Here is a 15,485-nt window from a genome sequence, read left to right as displayed (position 1 = left end):
GACAGAGTGTCATTTCACAGTTACAAGGTTTAATCAAATTTGTGTATCTAATTTTACTCGGGGAAAGTATTGTATTGTATGGCTTGCTCTTCCCTTCAAGTCAACTGCCTAGAGACAACCCACAGTAGTCCTTGCAACATTTGTATTGATTTAAGCTTGGTTTGGGTTTCAGTGGAGGCATTTAGTCCTCATGTACAGTGATTGATTTTAAAGGAGAAAATACCAAGCTAAAACTAAACAAAAATGCTTCCTTTTTGTCTTACCCCCACATATACACCAAAGCGAGACCCCCATACACAAAAAGCACAAGGCCCCCACGTTCTCCCCCCACACCATCCCTCCGCAGCTAGAAAACCTGGAAGCTTCAGCTCTTTAAAGTTGCAAGAACTGTGAAAGGCAAATTCCCGATTAGTGCAAAAAAAAAGCCTGTTGCCTGATTGGTCAAAAGGGATGACCTTTCCCAGTCCTCTCAAACCGGGAAATTTAAAGAGCTGAGGTTGAAATCGGCTTTGGGCACAAATGCTCTAGAACTTATGTTGCAGTCAAATGTAAACATTGCACAAAGACCCCAGCCTAATCTCTTATTTTTGAAGAACATTCTTTCTTGGAAGAAGTCAGTTTATAGAATGTGTGATAATCCCTGCTCATGTAATTGGAATCCCAACATTGTTATTTTTAGGCTGGTCATTATGCACCTGGCTCTAGCCAGTGAGAGAAATATATATCCTGGGCTGGTCATTCCCTGCACTCTAACTAGACAAAAAGATAACTGCGGATTGACACACATATTACAGGAATCCTATTTACAGCAGTGCACATCTGGTGACTTTACTTTAGTGGGTCAATAATCTTATGAACCAGCACAAATATCAAGAGATTTGATCCAAGTACCTTCAAAATAGGCCATGATTTGTGCCGTTATTGGTTAATGGTTAATGACTGACTCTTTCCAATCTGATTTGCCTCCAGATACATAGAAATACATAGAAGTTAGAATACAGAAACAAGCCATTCAGCCCAACCTGTCCGTGTCGGCATTTACCCTCCACGCCAGTAAATAGTCCTAATCGCATTTACCCACCCTGCTCCCATAACCCTTCATCCCCTTTTCCTCCAATCTGATCTTGAATGTTGTCACAGGTCAGTTTTAACTCTTCCCACCAGCCTGGAGAGAAGCAGCAGCGGGACAGGCGCCCATCTTCTACCCTGCCTGACTTCAATGGAAAGGAAAATTGGGCAAGGTGTAAAACAAACACACACGTGTCCGCATGGCTCTGTGGTCGATGTCTCGATTCTGGAGTCAGGCGGTTCTAGCCCCACTCCAGAACTTGTGCACATAATCTAGGCTAACGGCTTGTGCAGTACCGTGAGAGCACCGTATTGTCAGAAGTGCCATTTTTTGGATGAATTGTTAAACTGAGCCTCCATTTGCCTGCTCAGGTGGACAGAAGAGACCCCATGGCACTATTTAAAGAGGTGTCCTGTCCAACATTTATGTCTCAACCAACATCACAAAAACATTAACTGGGCACTTACCTCACTGCTGTTTGTGGAATCTTGCTGTGTGCAAATTGGCTGCCACGTATGCCTGCATAACAAGAGTGACGACATTTCAAAAGTAATTAATTGGCTGTAAAGCACTTTGAAACATCCAGTTGGTGTGAAAGGTGTTGTGTAAATGCAAGTTATTTCTGTTTTATTGGAAACAGTGCAGGAATTGTAGGTGTTGCCTTCCATTACCACCCACCCTTTGAACTGAACTGCATACCGCTTATCTGTTCAGCTTGCTATTTTGTGCAAGCACAGCTAGTTTTAGTCTCTTGCAGAGAAGGGAGAAAATGTCAAAGCTGCAGACCCATGATACCTAGTTTCTTTTTTTTGCTACATATTTAAAGCATTTGCTTGTTTTTTTTTTGCTGCTATTAATTATTTTCTTCTTCCTGTACTCCTCAGGTTGATGGACACAGCCAGAGAAATGACTCGTGAATCGTTGCCAATTAAATGCCTTGAAGCTGTGGTTCTTGGAATGTATCCTTATTTTACGGGTTTATGTAGCTTTTGTGAGTCATTTTCTGGGCTAAATGCTCATTATACGCGATAATCCATGCGCCAGGTCTATGGAAATTGATATTAAACTAGAAGGAAGGTCATGTCACACAGTCTTGTTGCTAGGAAACTGAAGGAGAATTCCTATGCAGGCAGCCAGGAATATGAAATTTTTACGCAAGACTTCATTTTGTTCCGTAGATTATCAGCAAGTCATTTAAATTGGGTCAACTGCCAGCTACTTACAGAAGCTGGGTAGATTGAAGTTTAACTCTTGAAGTACTAGGTTTTGTTTAGCTGTCTGAGCACAAAACGCAAGAGAGAACAAGATTCAATATTCACAAAAATGATCTGTATAACCTATACACTGTTGGCTGTTTTAATGCTTTGACATTTTCTCTCCCCAAAATAAAATCTATTACTTTTAATCCACATTTCCTTAGCTGAATTATGACTTGACCTTTCTCATTCTGTATTAGGAAGGATTGTGCTGCTGCGCTGACACATTTAATCACTGTTGCTCAGAAGTGAGCTTCAGTGTTTTAAAGATAAACCATTTAGAGAGGTAGGGGTGGAAGAAAGACTCCACATTATGATTTACTTAAGAAGCTATTGCTGACCTAACGAAGATTTTAGGTACTGTGACTAATAAATTGGCCCAACTTAAAGCCCGTTAAATGTGGTAATATTATTCACCATTTCATTTTGCCCCATTTGCACCACTCACGGAGAGGTTTTCTTTCATTGTAGTCTCCAATTGCAAGAGTATGGGGATAAGAGCCAAGATATTTGACAAGTACCATGGCTAGTGCTGTTTCTGTGTTCAGCTGAGGCGCGTGCGTGTTGGAGCATTTGAACAAACTACAGGATCTGAGCCTCACTGAGCTCTGCATGTTTCACCCATTGAGATTCAATTGTTCAAACATAGTTTGACAGCATTTTGTTAAAGGTTATTTTTAACCTGTGCAGTGTAAGCCGAGGTCAGCCATCTTCTTTCGGTCTTTGTTTTTGTTCTGCTGCTGATATTAATTGGTTCTGATGTTTTCTGGACGTCATAGGGTAGATTTTAAGAATTTGCACTTCTGATGTGGAGCTTTGCATGACCTGAGGCCTATCGGGAACTCGGGTTGGGAGTTCAGTGGGTCTTACGGGATTTTCTGTCTATTAAAATGAATGGATGGAAAAATCCCATGGGGCCCACTGACCTCTGCTAGATATGCACTCCCAGCATATGAAACTCGGTGCCGGATTTGAAATTCATAACATCTACCCTAGTATGTTGATTAAAGCTTTCACACAAGGAAAAAATTCAAGTTTAAATGGTGCATGGGAGTTAATCACCCTGTCTTTTCATCTGTGGGATATGGGTCAATTCCTGTCCATACTGATAGGATAAATCTCTGGTTGTGGAGTTCCTTTGAAATGACTTCAGTTAGTTTCTATGCAGTTCCCATTGAACGTGAGTCCACAGCACAAATTGGCAATTTCAATTACCCTGTTATTACAGTGCAAGTGCCATTTGACAGAAACCTTCTATTAGCATGGGAATGGCAGTACTGAACTGCACCCTCCTCTGCCTGATCTGTTAAAAAGGAGAGTGCACATGGGCTCTTTCAGTTTTGCACTAGTTGCAGTTATTGTGGAATCTTTTCAAGGCTCCGATGGTGCAAGACTACTGCCTCCAAGTGGCCTCACACCCAATGGGAAATGTGGAACTGAGACAAATTTAACTAGTTATATTGTAATTTTTGCATCAGTGAAGTAGAAGCTGTTTCATGGAAATATATAAAAAGGATAGTACAAGTGCACATTAGGCCTGTTGAGCCTAGATTTTCCGAAAAATGTTATTTTAATGCGAGTGGTAACCCATTTAAAATAAAATGGATAATGTCGATCGCAAAATCTAGGGTTTGGTGTTGGAATTGGAAAAATTCACACCAATGAATTGTTCTGTATCTGACATTGGGAGTACTTGACGGTGATGAGATGTCCAAATCGCAAAGTTTACAGTGCACGGTTGGTGGCACACATCTCTGGCTCTGCACCAATACTAATTCCGCAGCACAACATTTAACATCAGGACCAAGGTCACCTGCGGTAGAAATACAGCTGGTGTAAAACTGACTTTTTAAACTTGTTTTAAGCTGAAAAAGGCTTTGGTGGCCCACTGCATTGCCTTTTAAGTTTCCAGTAATAGAAAAGAGCCGGTGTGATGGGACCTTTCCCCTACAATATTAGGCATTGGAGCTGCCCATGACGGGATGGCCTAGTGGGTAAATTCGCCATCTGGTGTAATGCCGACACGTGCAGATTGGGAAAATACCAAATTCATAAGAACATAAGAAATAAGAGCAGGAGTAGGCCATTTGGCCTCCCGAACCTGCTCCGCCATTCAATAAGATCATGGTTGATCTTCTACCTCATCTCCACTTTCCTGCACTATCCCCATATCCCTTGATTCCCTTAATATCTAAAAATCTATCGATCTCTGTCTTGGTGTGCATGTACATAGATCCCTGAAGGCAGCAGGACAGTTAGATAATGTGGTTACCAAGGCATATGGGATATTTGCCTTCATTAGCTGAGGCATAGAATATAAGAGCAGGGAGGTTATGATGGAGCTGTACAAAACGCTAGTTAGGCCACAGCTGGAATACTGTTTGCAGTTCTGGTCGCCACACTATAGGAAGGTACTGACTTGGATAGAGAACTGGTTGGCAGACAGGAAGCAAAGAGTTGGAATAAACGGGTCGTTTTCCGAGTGGCAGGCAGTGACTAGTGGGGTACCGCAAGGATCGGTCCTAGGACCCCAGCTGTTCACAATATATATTAATGATCTGGACGAGGGAATTGGATGTAATATCTCCAAATTTGCAGATGACACAAAGCTGGGTGGGAGGGTATGCTGTGAGGAGGATGTCGTGAAACTCCAGTATGATTTGGACAGGTTGGGTGATTGGGCAGAAACATGGCAAATGCACTATAATGTGGATAAATGTGAGGTTATCCACTTTGGTGGCAAAAACAGGAAGGCAGATTATTATTTGAATGGCAATAGATTGGGAGAAGGGGAAGTGCAAAGAGACCTGGGTGTTCTTGTGCACCAGTCGCTGAAGGTAAGCATGCAGGTGCAGCAGGCGGTTAAGAAGGCAAATGGTATGTTGGCCTTCGTAGCGAGAGGGTTCGAGTATAGGAACAAGGATGTCTTGCTGCAGTTGTACAGGGCCTTGGTGAGACCACAGCTTGAGTATTATATGCAGTTTTGGTCGCCTTATCTGAGGAAGGATGTTCTTGCCTTGGAGGGAGTGCAACGAAGATTCACCAGACTGATACCTGGGATGGCAGGAATGACGTATGAGGAGAGATTGGGTCAATTGGGCTTATACTCGCTGGAGTTTAGAAGAATGAGAGGGGATCTCATTGAAACTTATAAAATTCTAACAGGACTAGACAGACTAGATGCAGGAAGGATGTTCCCGATGGCCGGGGAGTCCAGAACCAGGGGTCACAGTCTAAGGATAAGGGGTAAGCCATTTAGGACAGAGATGAGGAGGAATTACTTCACCCAGAGAGTGGTGAACCTGTGGAATTCTCTACCACAGAAGGCAATGGAGGCCAATTCATTAAATATATTTAAGAAGGAGTTAGATATATTTCTTAAGGCTAAAGGGATCAAGGGATATGGGGAGAAGGCAGGGACAGGGTACTGAATTTGGATGGTCAGCCATGATCTCATTGAATGGCGGAGCAGGCTCGAGGGGCCGAATGGCCTACTCCTATCTTCTATGTTTCTATTACATTGGAGAGGGTGCAGAGGAGATTCACCAGGATGTTACCTGGGCTGGAGCGCTTCAGCTATGAAGAGAGACTGGACAGGCTGGGGTTGTTTTCTTTAGAGCAGAGAAGGCTGAGGGGGGACCTGATTGAGGTGTACAAAATTATGAGGGGCATAGATAGGGTAGATAGAAAGGAACTTTTCCCCTTAGTAGAGGGGTCAATAACCAGGGGGGCATAGTTTCAAGGTAAGGAGTAGGAGGTTTAGAGGGGATTTGAGGAAAAACTTTTTCACCCAGAGAGTGGTTGGAATCTGGAACTCACTGCCTGAAAGGGTGGTAAAGGCAGGAATCCTCACAACATTCAAGAAGCATTTAGATGAGCACTTGAAATGTCATAGCATACAAGGCTACGGACCAAGTGCTGGAAAATGGGATTAGAATAGACAGGGCTTGATGGCTGGCGCGGACATGATGGGCCGAAGGGCCTCTTTCTATGCTGTATAACTCTATGATTCTATGATTCTCTATGATTCTATGAATATACTCAACGACTGAGCCTCCACAACCCTCTGGGGTAGAGAATTCCAAAGATTCACCACCCTCTGAGTGAAGAAATTTCTCTGCATCTCAGTCCTAAATGGCCGACCCCTTAATTCAATTCCTGCTTTGTGTTGTTAGTTGATCTCAGTAGTGGTTGGGGGAGGGGACAATATAATTGAATTCCGTGTTCTGTGCTAGAGACAGACAAGCAAAAATCAGCCAGGGATCCTGCTCTCGATTTGTCATTCAGTGACAAAGACTGAAAGAAAGTAATTGACCTTGGCTTATAATACTGCACAGGTTGATAAATAACCTTGAACAAAATGCTGTCAAACTATGTTTGAACAAATTAATCTAAATGGGTGAAATATACAGAGCTCATTGAGGCTCAGATCCTGTGGTTTCTTCAAAAACTCCAACATGCATGCGCCTCAGCAGATTTTGGGTGGCGACCACTGCTTTTCTTGATATATATTAATGACTTGGACGCCGGTGTACAGGGCACAATTTCAAAATTTGCAGATGACACAAAACTTGGAAGTATAGTGAACAGTGAGGAGGAGAGTGATAGACTTCAGGAAGACATAGACAGGCTGGTGAAATAGGCGGACATGTGGCAGATGAAATTTAACGCAACAAAGTGTGAAGTGATACATTTTGGTAGAAAGAATGAGGAGAGGACATATAAATTAAATGGTACAATCCTAAAGGGGGTGCATGAACAGAGAGACCTGGGGGTATGTGTGCACAAATCATTGAAGGTGGCAGGGCAGGTTGAGAAAGCAGATAAAAAGGATTATGGGTTCCTAGGCTTCATAAATAGAGGTATAGAGTACAAAAGTGTGGAAATTATGATGAACCTGTATAAAACACTGGTTTGACCCCAACTGGAGTACTGTGTTCAATTCTGGGCACTACACTTTAGGAAGGATGTGAAGACCTTCGAGAGGGTGCAGAAAAGATTTATGAGAATGATTCCAGGAATGAGGGACTTCAGTTACGTTGATAGACTGGAGAAGCTGGGGTTGTTCTCCTTGGAGCAGAGAAGATTTAGAGGAGATTTGATAGAGGTGCTCAAAATCATGAGGGGTCTGGACAGAGTAGATAGAGAGAGAGAAACTGTTCCCATTGGCAGAAGGGTCGCGAACCAGAGGACAGATTTAAGGTGATTGTCAAAAGAACCAAAGGCGACGCAAGAAAAAGCTTTTTTACGCAGCAAGTGGTTAAGATCTGGAATGCACTGCCTGAAAGGGTGGTGGAGGCAGACTCAATCTTATCTTTCAAAAGGGAGTTGGATAAGCATCTGAAGGAAAAGAATTTGCAGGGCTACTGGGAAAGGGCAGGGAAGTGGGACTAGCCGAGAGTCGGCATGGGCTCGACAGGCCAAATGGCCTTCTTCTGTGCTGTAAGATAGGAAGGAGAAAAACAAAAGTGGCAGTCAGAGAAATCAACGGTTTAAATCAAACATGGCCACAGTAAATAATAATTCTAATAGGTCTAAGAGCGTTAAAAAAACAAGCCTGAAGGCTTTGTATCTTAATGCGAGGAGCATTTGTAATAAGGTGGATGAATTGGCTGCACAAATAGAAGTAAACAAATACGATTTGGTTGGGATTACGGAAACGTGGCTCAAGGAAGGCCAGGACTGGGAACTCGACATCCAGGGGTATTCGATATTCAGGAAAGATAGGCAAAAAGGAAAGGGAGGTGGGGTAGCATTACTGGTTAAAGAAGGGATTAACACAATTGTAATGAAGGATATTAGCTCTGATGAGGTGGAATCTGTATGGGTAGAATTGAGAAATACTAAGGGGAAAAAAACGTTAGTGGGAGTGGTTTATAGACCTCCAAACAGTAAGGCGGAGGTTGGGGATGGCATTAAAAGGGAAATTAAAGAAGCGTGCAATAAGGGCACAGCAGTCATCATGGGTGACTTTAATCTACGTATAGATTGGGCCAACCAAATTAGTAACAATACTGTGGAGGAGGAATTCCTGGAGTGTTTACGGGATGGTTTCCTGGACCAATATGTCAAGGAACCAACCAGAGATCAGGCCATCTTAGACTGGGTATTATGTAACGAGGAAGGATTAATTGGCAATCTTGTTGTACGAGGCCCCTTAGGTCGGAGCGATCATAATATGATCGAATTCTTCATTAAGATGGAGAATGAAGTAGTTGACTCGGAGACGAGGGTCCTCAATTTAAATAAAGGAAACTACGATGGTCTGAGGAGCGAGTTGGGTAGGATTGATTGGGGAATGGCACTCAAAGGGTTGACGGTGGATAGGCAATGGCAAACATTCAAAGACTGCATGGATGAACTACAGAATTTGTTCATCCCAGTTTGGCATAAAAATAAAACAAAAAAGGTGACCCAACCGTGGCTAACAAGGGAAATTAGGGATAGCATAAGGTCCAAGGGGAGGGCATATAAATTGGCCAGAAAAAGCAATAATCCTGAGGATTGGGAGCAGTTTAGGATTCAACAAAGGAGGACAAAGGGATTAATTAAGAAAGGGAAAATAGAATATGAGAGTAAGCTTGCAGGGAACATAAAAACTGACTGTAAAAGCTTTTATAGATATGTGAAGAGAAAAAGATTGGTGAAGTCAAGCGTAGGTCCCTTGCAGTCAGAATCGGGGGAATTTATAATGGGGAACAAAGAAATGGCAGACCAACTAAATACATATTTTGGTTCTGTCTTCACAAAGGAGGACACAAATAACCTCCCAGAGATGCCGGGGAACACAGGGTCTGATGAAAGGGTGGAACTGAAAGAAATCAGTATTTGTAGGGAAATGGTGTTAGGAAAATTGATGGGACTGAAGGCCGATAAATCCCCAGGGCCTGATAATCTACATCCCAGGGTACTTAAGGAAGTGGCCCTAGAAATAGTAGATGCATTGCTGGTCATCTTCCAGAACTCGATAGACTCTGGAACGGTACCCGTGGATTGGCGGGTAGCTAATGTTACCCCACTATTCAAAAAAGGTGGTGGAGAAAAGGCGGGGAATTATAGACCGGTAAGCTTGACATCGGTAGTGGGGAAAATGCTAGAGTCCATTATAAAAGATGTAATAGCAGAGCACTTGGAAAGCAGTGACTGGATCGGACAAAGTCAACATGGATTTACAAAAGGTAAATCATGCTTGACTAATCTACTGGAATTTTTTGAGGATGTAACTGGTAAAATAGATAAGGGAGAACCAGTGGATGTGGTGTATTTGGACTTTCAGAAGGCTTTCGATAAGGTCCCGCGTAAGAGATTAGCGTGCAAAATTAAGGCACATGGGATTGGGGGCAAGGTATTGACTTGGATAGAGAACTGGTTGGTGGACAGAAAGCAAAGCGTTGGAATAAACGTGTCGTTTTCCGAGTGGCAGGCAGTGACTAGTGGGGTACCGCAAGGATCGGTCCTAGGACCCCAGCTGTTCACAATATATATTAATGATCTGGACGAGGGAATTGGATGTAATATCTCCAAATTTGCAGACGACACAAAGCTGGGTGGGAGGGTATGCTGTGAGGAGGATGTCGTGAAACTCCAGTATGATTTGGACAGGTTGGGTGATTGGGCAGAAACATGGCAAATGCACTATAATGTGGATAAATGTGAGGTTATCCACTTTGGTGGCAAAAACAGGAAGGCAGATTATTATTTGAATGGCAATAGATTGGGAGAAGGGGAAGTGCAAAGAGACCTGGGTGTTCTTGTGCACCAGTCGCTGAAGGTAAGCATGCAGGTGCAGCAGGCGGTTAAGAAGGCAAATGGTATGTTGGCCTTCACAGCGTCGGCGGGAATCTCGAGCGGCAGAGCGGGGCTATAAAAGGCCCCAGAGACCAGGTAAGGCCTCACGGCGTCGGCGGGAATCTCAAGCGGCAGAGCGGGGTTATAAAAGGCCCAGAGACCAGGTAAGGCCTCACAGCGTCGGCGGGAAACTCGAGCGGCAGAGCGGGGCTATAAAAGGCCCCAGAGACCAGGTAAGGCCTCACAGTGTCGGCGGGAATCTCGAGCGGCAGAGCGGGGCTAAAAAAGGCCCCAGAGACCAGGTAAGGCCTCACAGCGTCGGCGGGAAACTCGAGCGGCAGAGCGGGGCTATAAGTCCCAGAGACCAGGTAAGGCGTACCAGTCTCCGGTCTGGTAACTCGGAGGGAAGGAGAGAGGTAAAAAGTAATCCAAGTGTGACGTCACCAGAAAGCGGGTAAGTGATTGGTTGGTAAGTATTTCTCCCTTTTTAAGCTTAAATCTCTTTGGTTTATAGTTTCTAAGGTGTGATATTCACCATCTAGAATCGGGGCAGAGGGTATTTAAGAATAATGATAAATTAAATTAATTACATAGAATGGGAGATCAGTTGATGTGTTGCTGCTGCAATATGTGGGAGCTGGTGGACACCATTGATGCTCACGGTGATCACATTTGCAGTAAGTGTTGGCTGCTCGAGGAATTCCGGCTCCGTGTTGAAGAGCTGGAGTCCGAGCTTCAAACACTGAGACACATCAGGGAGGGGGAGAGTTACCTGGACTCTGTGTATCACGAGGTATTCACACCAATTAGATTAATTAATTCAGATGTAGTCCGTGGCCAGGGTCAGGATGGTGTGACTAGAAGTGAGGCAGGTACGGGGATCCAGGAGGTAGTGTTGGAGGAGCCGCAGCCCTTGCACTTGTCCAACAGGTTCGAGGCTCTTACTCCGTGAGGATGGGAACAGGGACTGCAGGGAGGATGAGCAACCTGGCCACATCACCGTGGAGCGGGGGGCCATTCAAGTGGGGGGAGTTAAAATAAATGTTGTAGTGGTAGGGGATAGTATCGTTAGGGGGATAGATAGAGTTCTTTGCAGCCGAGAGCGAGAGTCCCGAAGGCTGTGTTGCCTACCCGGTGCCAGGGTTAAGGACATCTCCTCTGGGCTGGAGAGAAACTTGGAGTGGGAGGGGGAGGATCCAGTTGTCGTGGTCCATGTTGGTACCAACGACATAGCTAGGACAAGGAAGGAGGTTCTGCTGAGGGAGTTTGAGCAGCTAGGGGCCAAATTAAAAAGCAGAACCACAAGGGTAATAATCTCTGGATTATTACCTGAGCCACGAGCGAATTTGGCTAGGACAAATAAAATTAGAGAGTTAAATGCGTGGCTCAAAGACTGGTGTGGGAGAAATGGGTTTTGCTTCCTGGGACACTGGCACCAGTACTGGGGCAGGAGGGAGCTGTTCCGTCGGGACGGGCTTCACTTGGCCAGTGCTGGGACTAGAGTCCTGGCGGATCATATAACTAGGGCTGTAGAGAGGGCTTTAAACTAACTAGTGGGGGGGAGGTTCCTAGAGAGCAAATAATAAAAATGACAACAGAGAAGGTCATAGACTTAGGTAGCAGTGGGGAAATTAAAAACCAGAGCGTGTCAGGAAGCGGCAGAAGGTATGGAGTAAAAGGTAAAGTAATAAAAAGGGCAAAAGCAGGAGCTAAGTGTCACAAAACATCTTTGAAAGTTCTCTATCTGAATGCACGTAGCATTCGTAACAAAATAGACGAGTTAATGGCACAAATAACTACATATGGGTATGATCTTGTGGCCATTACAGAAACATGGCTGCAGGGTGACAATGCCTGGGAATTAAACATACCAGGTTATTTAACGATCAGGAAGGACAGGCAGGAAGGAAGGGGAGGTGGGGTGGCTATGTTAATAAAGGAAGGAATCACTGTAATACAGAGAAATGATATTGGGTCAAAAGATCAGGATAATGAAACAGTTTGGGTGGAGGTAAGGAATAATAAGGGGAAAAAAACACTAGTGGGCGTAGTCTATAGGCCTCCGAACAGTGCCAACTCTGTTGGACGGAGTATCAATCAGGAAATAGTTGAGGCTTGTAATAAGGGAACATCTATAATTATGGGGGATTTTAACTATCATATTAATTGGACAAATCAAATTGGGCAGGGCTGCCTTGAGGATGAGTTCATTGAGTGTATTAGGGATGGGTTTCTTGAGCAGTATGTAACTGAACCGACCAGGGGGCAGGCAACCTTAGATCTGGTCCTGTGTAACGAGACAGGATTAATTAAAAATGTCCTAGTAAAGGATCCCCTTGGAATGAGTGACCATAACATGGTTGAATTCCATATTCAATTAGAGGGTGAGAAGGTTGGATCTCAAACAAACGTGCTAAGCTTGAATAAAGGAGACTATGAAGGTATGAGAGCGGAATTGAGTAGAGTGGATTGGGAAAATAGATTAAAGGGTAAGACGATACATGATCAGTGGTGTACATTTAAGGAGTTATTTTACAACTTCCAAAAAATATATATTCCACTGAGAAGAAAAGGGTGTAAAAGAAAAGACAGCCATCCGTGGCTAAGTAAAGAAATTAAGGATAGTATTTGACTAAAAACAAGGGCATATAAGGTAGCCAAATCTAGTGGGAGGATAGAGGATTGGGAAAGCTTTAAAAGACAGCAAAAAATAACAAAAAGATTGATTAAGAAAGGGAAGATAGATTATGAAAGTAAATTAGCAAAAAATATAAAAACAGATAGTAAGAGTTTTTATAGTTATATAAAAAGAAAAAGGGTGGCTAAAGTAAATGTTGGTCCCTTAGAGGATGAGACCGAGAAATTAATGGTGGGAAATATGGAGATGACAAAAACACTGAATGAATATTTTATATCAGTCTTTACAGTAGAAGACACTAAGAATGTCCCAACACTGGACAAACAGGGGGCTAAAGGGGGGGAGGAGCTAAACACGATCAAAATCACTAAGGAAGTGGTACTCGGTAAAATAATGGGACTCAAGGCAGATAAATCATCTGGACCTGATGGCTTACATTCTAGGGTCTTGAGGGAAGTGGCGGTAGGGATTGTGGATGCATTGGTAATAATTTTCCAAAACTCCCTGGACTCAGCAAAGGTCCCGGCAGACTGGAAAACTGCTAATGTAACACCCTTATTTAAAAAGGGCAGTAGACAGAAGGCTGGAAACTATAGACCGGTTAGCCTAACATCTGTGGTAGGTAAAATTTTGGAGTCCATTATTAAGGAGACAGTAACAGGACATTTGGATAATCATAATTTAATAAGACAAAGTCAGCATGGTTTTATGAAGGGGAAGTCATGTTTGACAAATTTGCTGGAGTTCTTTGAGGAAGTAACATATAGGGTGGATAAAGGGGAACCAGTGGACGTAGTGTATTTAGACTTCCAAAAGGCATTTGACAAGGTGCCACACAAAAGATTATTGCTTAAGATAAAAAATCACGGGATTGGGGGTAATATTCTGGCATGGATAGAGGATTGGCTATCTAACAGAAGGCAGAGTTGGGATAAATGGTTCATTCTCAGACTGGCAATCAGTAACCAGTGGTGTTCCGCAGGGGTCAGTGCTGGGTCCCCAACTCTTTACAATCTATATTAACGATTTGGAGGAGGGGACCGAGTGTAACATATCAAAGTTTGCAGATGATACTAAGATGGGAGGGAAAGTAGTGAGTGAGGAGGACATAAAAAACCTGCAAAGGGACATAGACAGGCTAAGTAAGTGGGCAGAGATTTGGCAGATGGAATACAATACTGGAAAGTGTGAGGTTATGCACTTTGGCAGGAAAAATCGTAGAGCAAGTTATTATCTTAATGGCAAGAAACTGGAAAGTACTGAAGTACAAAGGGATCTGGGGGTCCTGGTGCACGAAACTCAAAAGGTTACTATGCAGGTGCAGCAAGTGATTAAGAAGGCCAATGGAATGTTGGCTTTCATTGCTAGGGGGATAGAATATAAAAATAGGGAGGTATTACTTCAGTTGTACAAGGTATTGGTGAGACCGCACCTGGAATACTGCGTACAGTTTTGGTGTCCATACTTAAGAAAAGACATACTTGCGCTCGAGTCAGTACAAAGAAGGTTCACTCGGTTAATCCCGGGGATGAGGGGATGGACATATGAGGAGAGGTTGAGTAGATTGGGACTCTACTCATTGGAGTTCAGAAGAATGAGAGGCGATCTTATTGAAACATATAAGATTGTGAAGGGGTTGGATCGGGTGGATGCGGGGAGGATGTTCCCGATGATGGGTGAAACTAGAACTAGGGGGCATAGTCTTAGAATAAGGGGCTGCTCTTTCAAAACTGAGATGAGGAGGAACTACTTCACTCAGAGGGTGGTAGGTCCATGGAATATGCTGCCCCAAAAAGCTGTAGAAGCTACATCATTACATAAATTTAAAACAGAAATAGACAGTTTCCTAGAAGTAAAGGGAGTTAAGGGTTACGGGGAGCGGGCAGGAATTTGGACATGAGTCTAGGTTCGGATCGGTCATGGCCCTGTGGATAGCGGAGCGGGCCCAGGGGCCGTGTAGCCTGATCCTGCTCCTATTTCGTGTGTCTAATTCTGTTAGATTCAGGAGATGGTTCTGTGATAGTGGATTTGCGGTTAGGATCAGATCAGCCATGATCTTATTGAATGGCGGAGCAGGCTCGAGGGGCCGATTGGCCTACTCCTGCTCCTATTTCTTATGTTCTTATGTTCATAGCAAGAGGGTTCGAGTACAAGAACAAGGATGTCTTGCTGCAGTTGTACAGGGCCTTGGTGAGACCGCACCATGAGTATTGTGTGCAGTTTTGGTCGCCTTACCTGAGGAAGGACGTTCTTGCCATGGAAGGAGTGCAGCGAAGATTCACCAGGCTGATACCTGGGATGGCAGGAATGACGTATGAGGAGAGATTGTGTCGATTGGGCTTATACTCACTGGAGTTTAGAAGATTGAGAGGGGAACTCATCGAAACCTATAAAATTCTGTCAGGCCTGGACAGACTAGATGCAGGAAGGATGTTTCTGATGGCCGGGGAGTCCAGAACCAGGGGTCATAGTCTAAGGATAAGGGGTAAGCCATTTAGGACTGAACTGAGGAGGAATTTCTTCACCCAGAGAGTGGTGAACCTGTGGAATTCTCTGCCACAGAGGGCGGTGGAGGCCAGTTCATTAAGTATATTCAAGAAAGAGTTGGATATATTTCTTAAGGCTAAAGGGATCAAGGGACATGGGGAGAAGGCAGGGACAGGGTACTGAATTTGGATGATCAACCATGATCTCATTGAATGGCGGAGCAGGCTCGAAGGGCCGAATGGCCTAC

At 43.9% G+C, this 15,485-nt stretch overlaps 1 protein-coding gene across 2 annotated transcripts in view; it reads left to right on the top strand.

The window, feature by feature from the left end:
* Positions 1-15,485, top strand: part of vash2 (vasohibin 2) — a 260,075-nt gene that overhangs the window by 103,783 nt on the left and 140,807 nt on the right. For both annotated transcript variants that reach the window (XM_085981233.1, XM_085981235.1), the window contains exon 4: positions 1,954-2,028. In XM_085981233.1, coding sequence (XP_085837359.1) covers positions 1,954-2,028 — 75 coding nt within the window. The remainder of the gene's footprint in view (positions 1-1,953; positions 2,029-15,485) is intronic.

Source organism: Somniosus microcephalus, chromosome 3 (genome assembly GCF_052327205.1).
Source record: "Somniosus microcephalus isolate GS21.2 chromosome 3, FLI_Smic_1.0, whole genome shotgun sequence".
NCBI lineage: Eukaryota > Metazoa > Chordata > Chondrichthyes > Squaliformes > Somniosidae > Somniosus > Somniosus microcephalus.
Note: the sequence above shows the minus strand (reverse complement) of the source record. Positions and strands in the feature narration are given on the sequence as shown.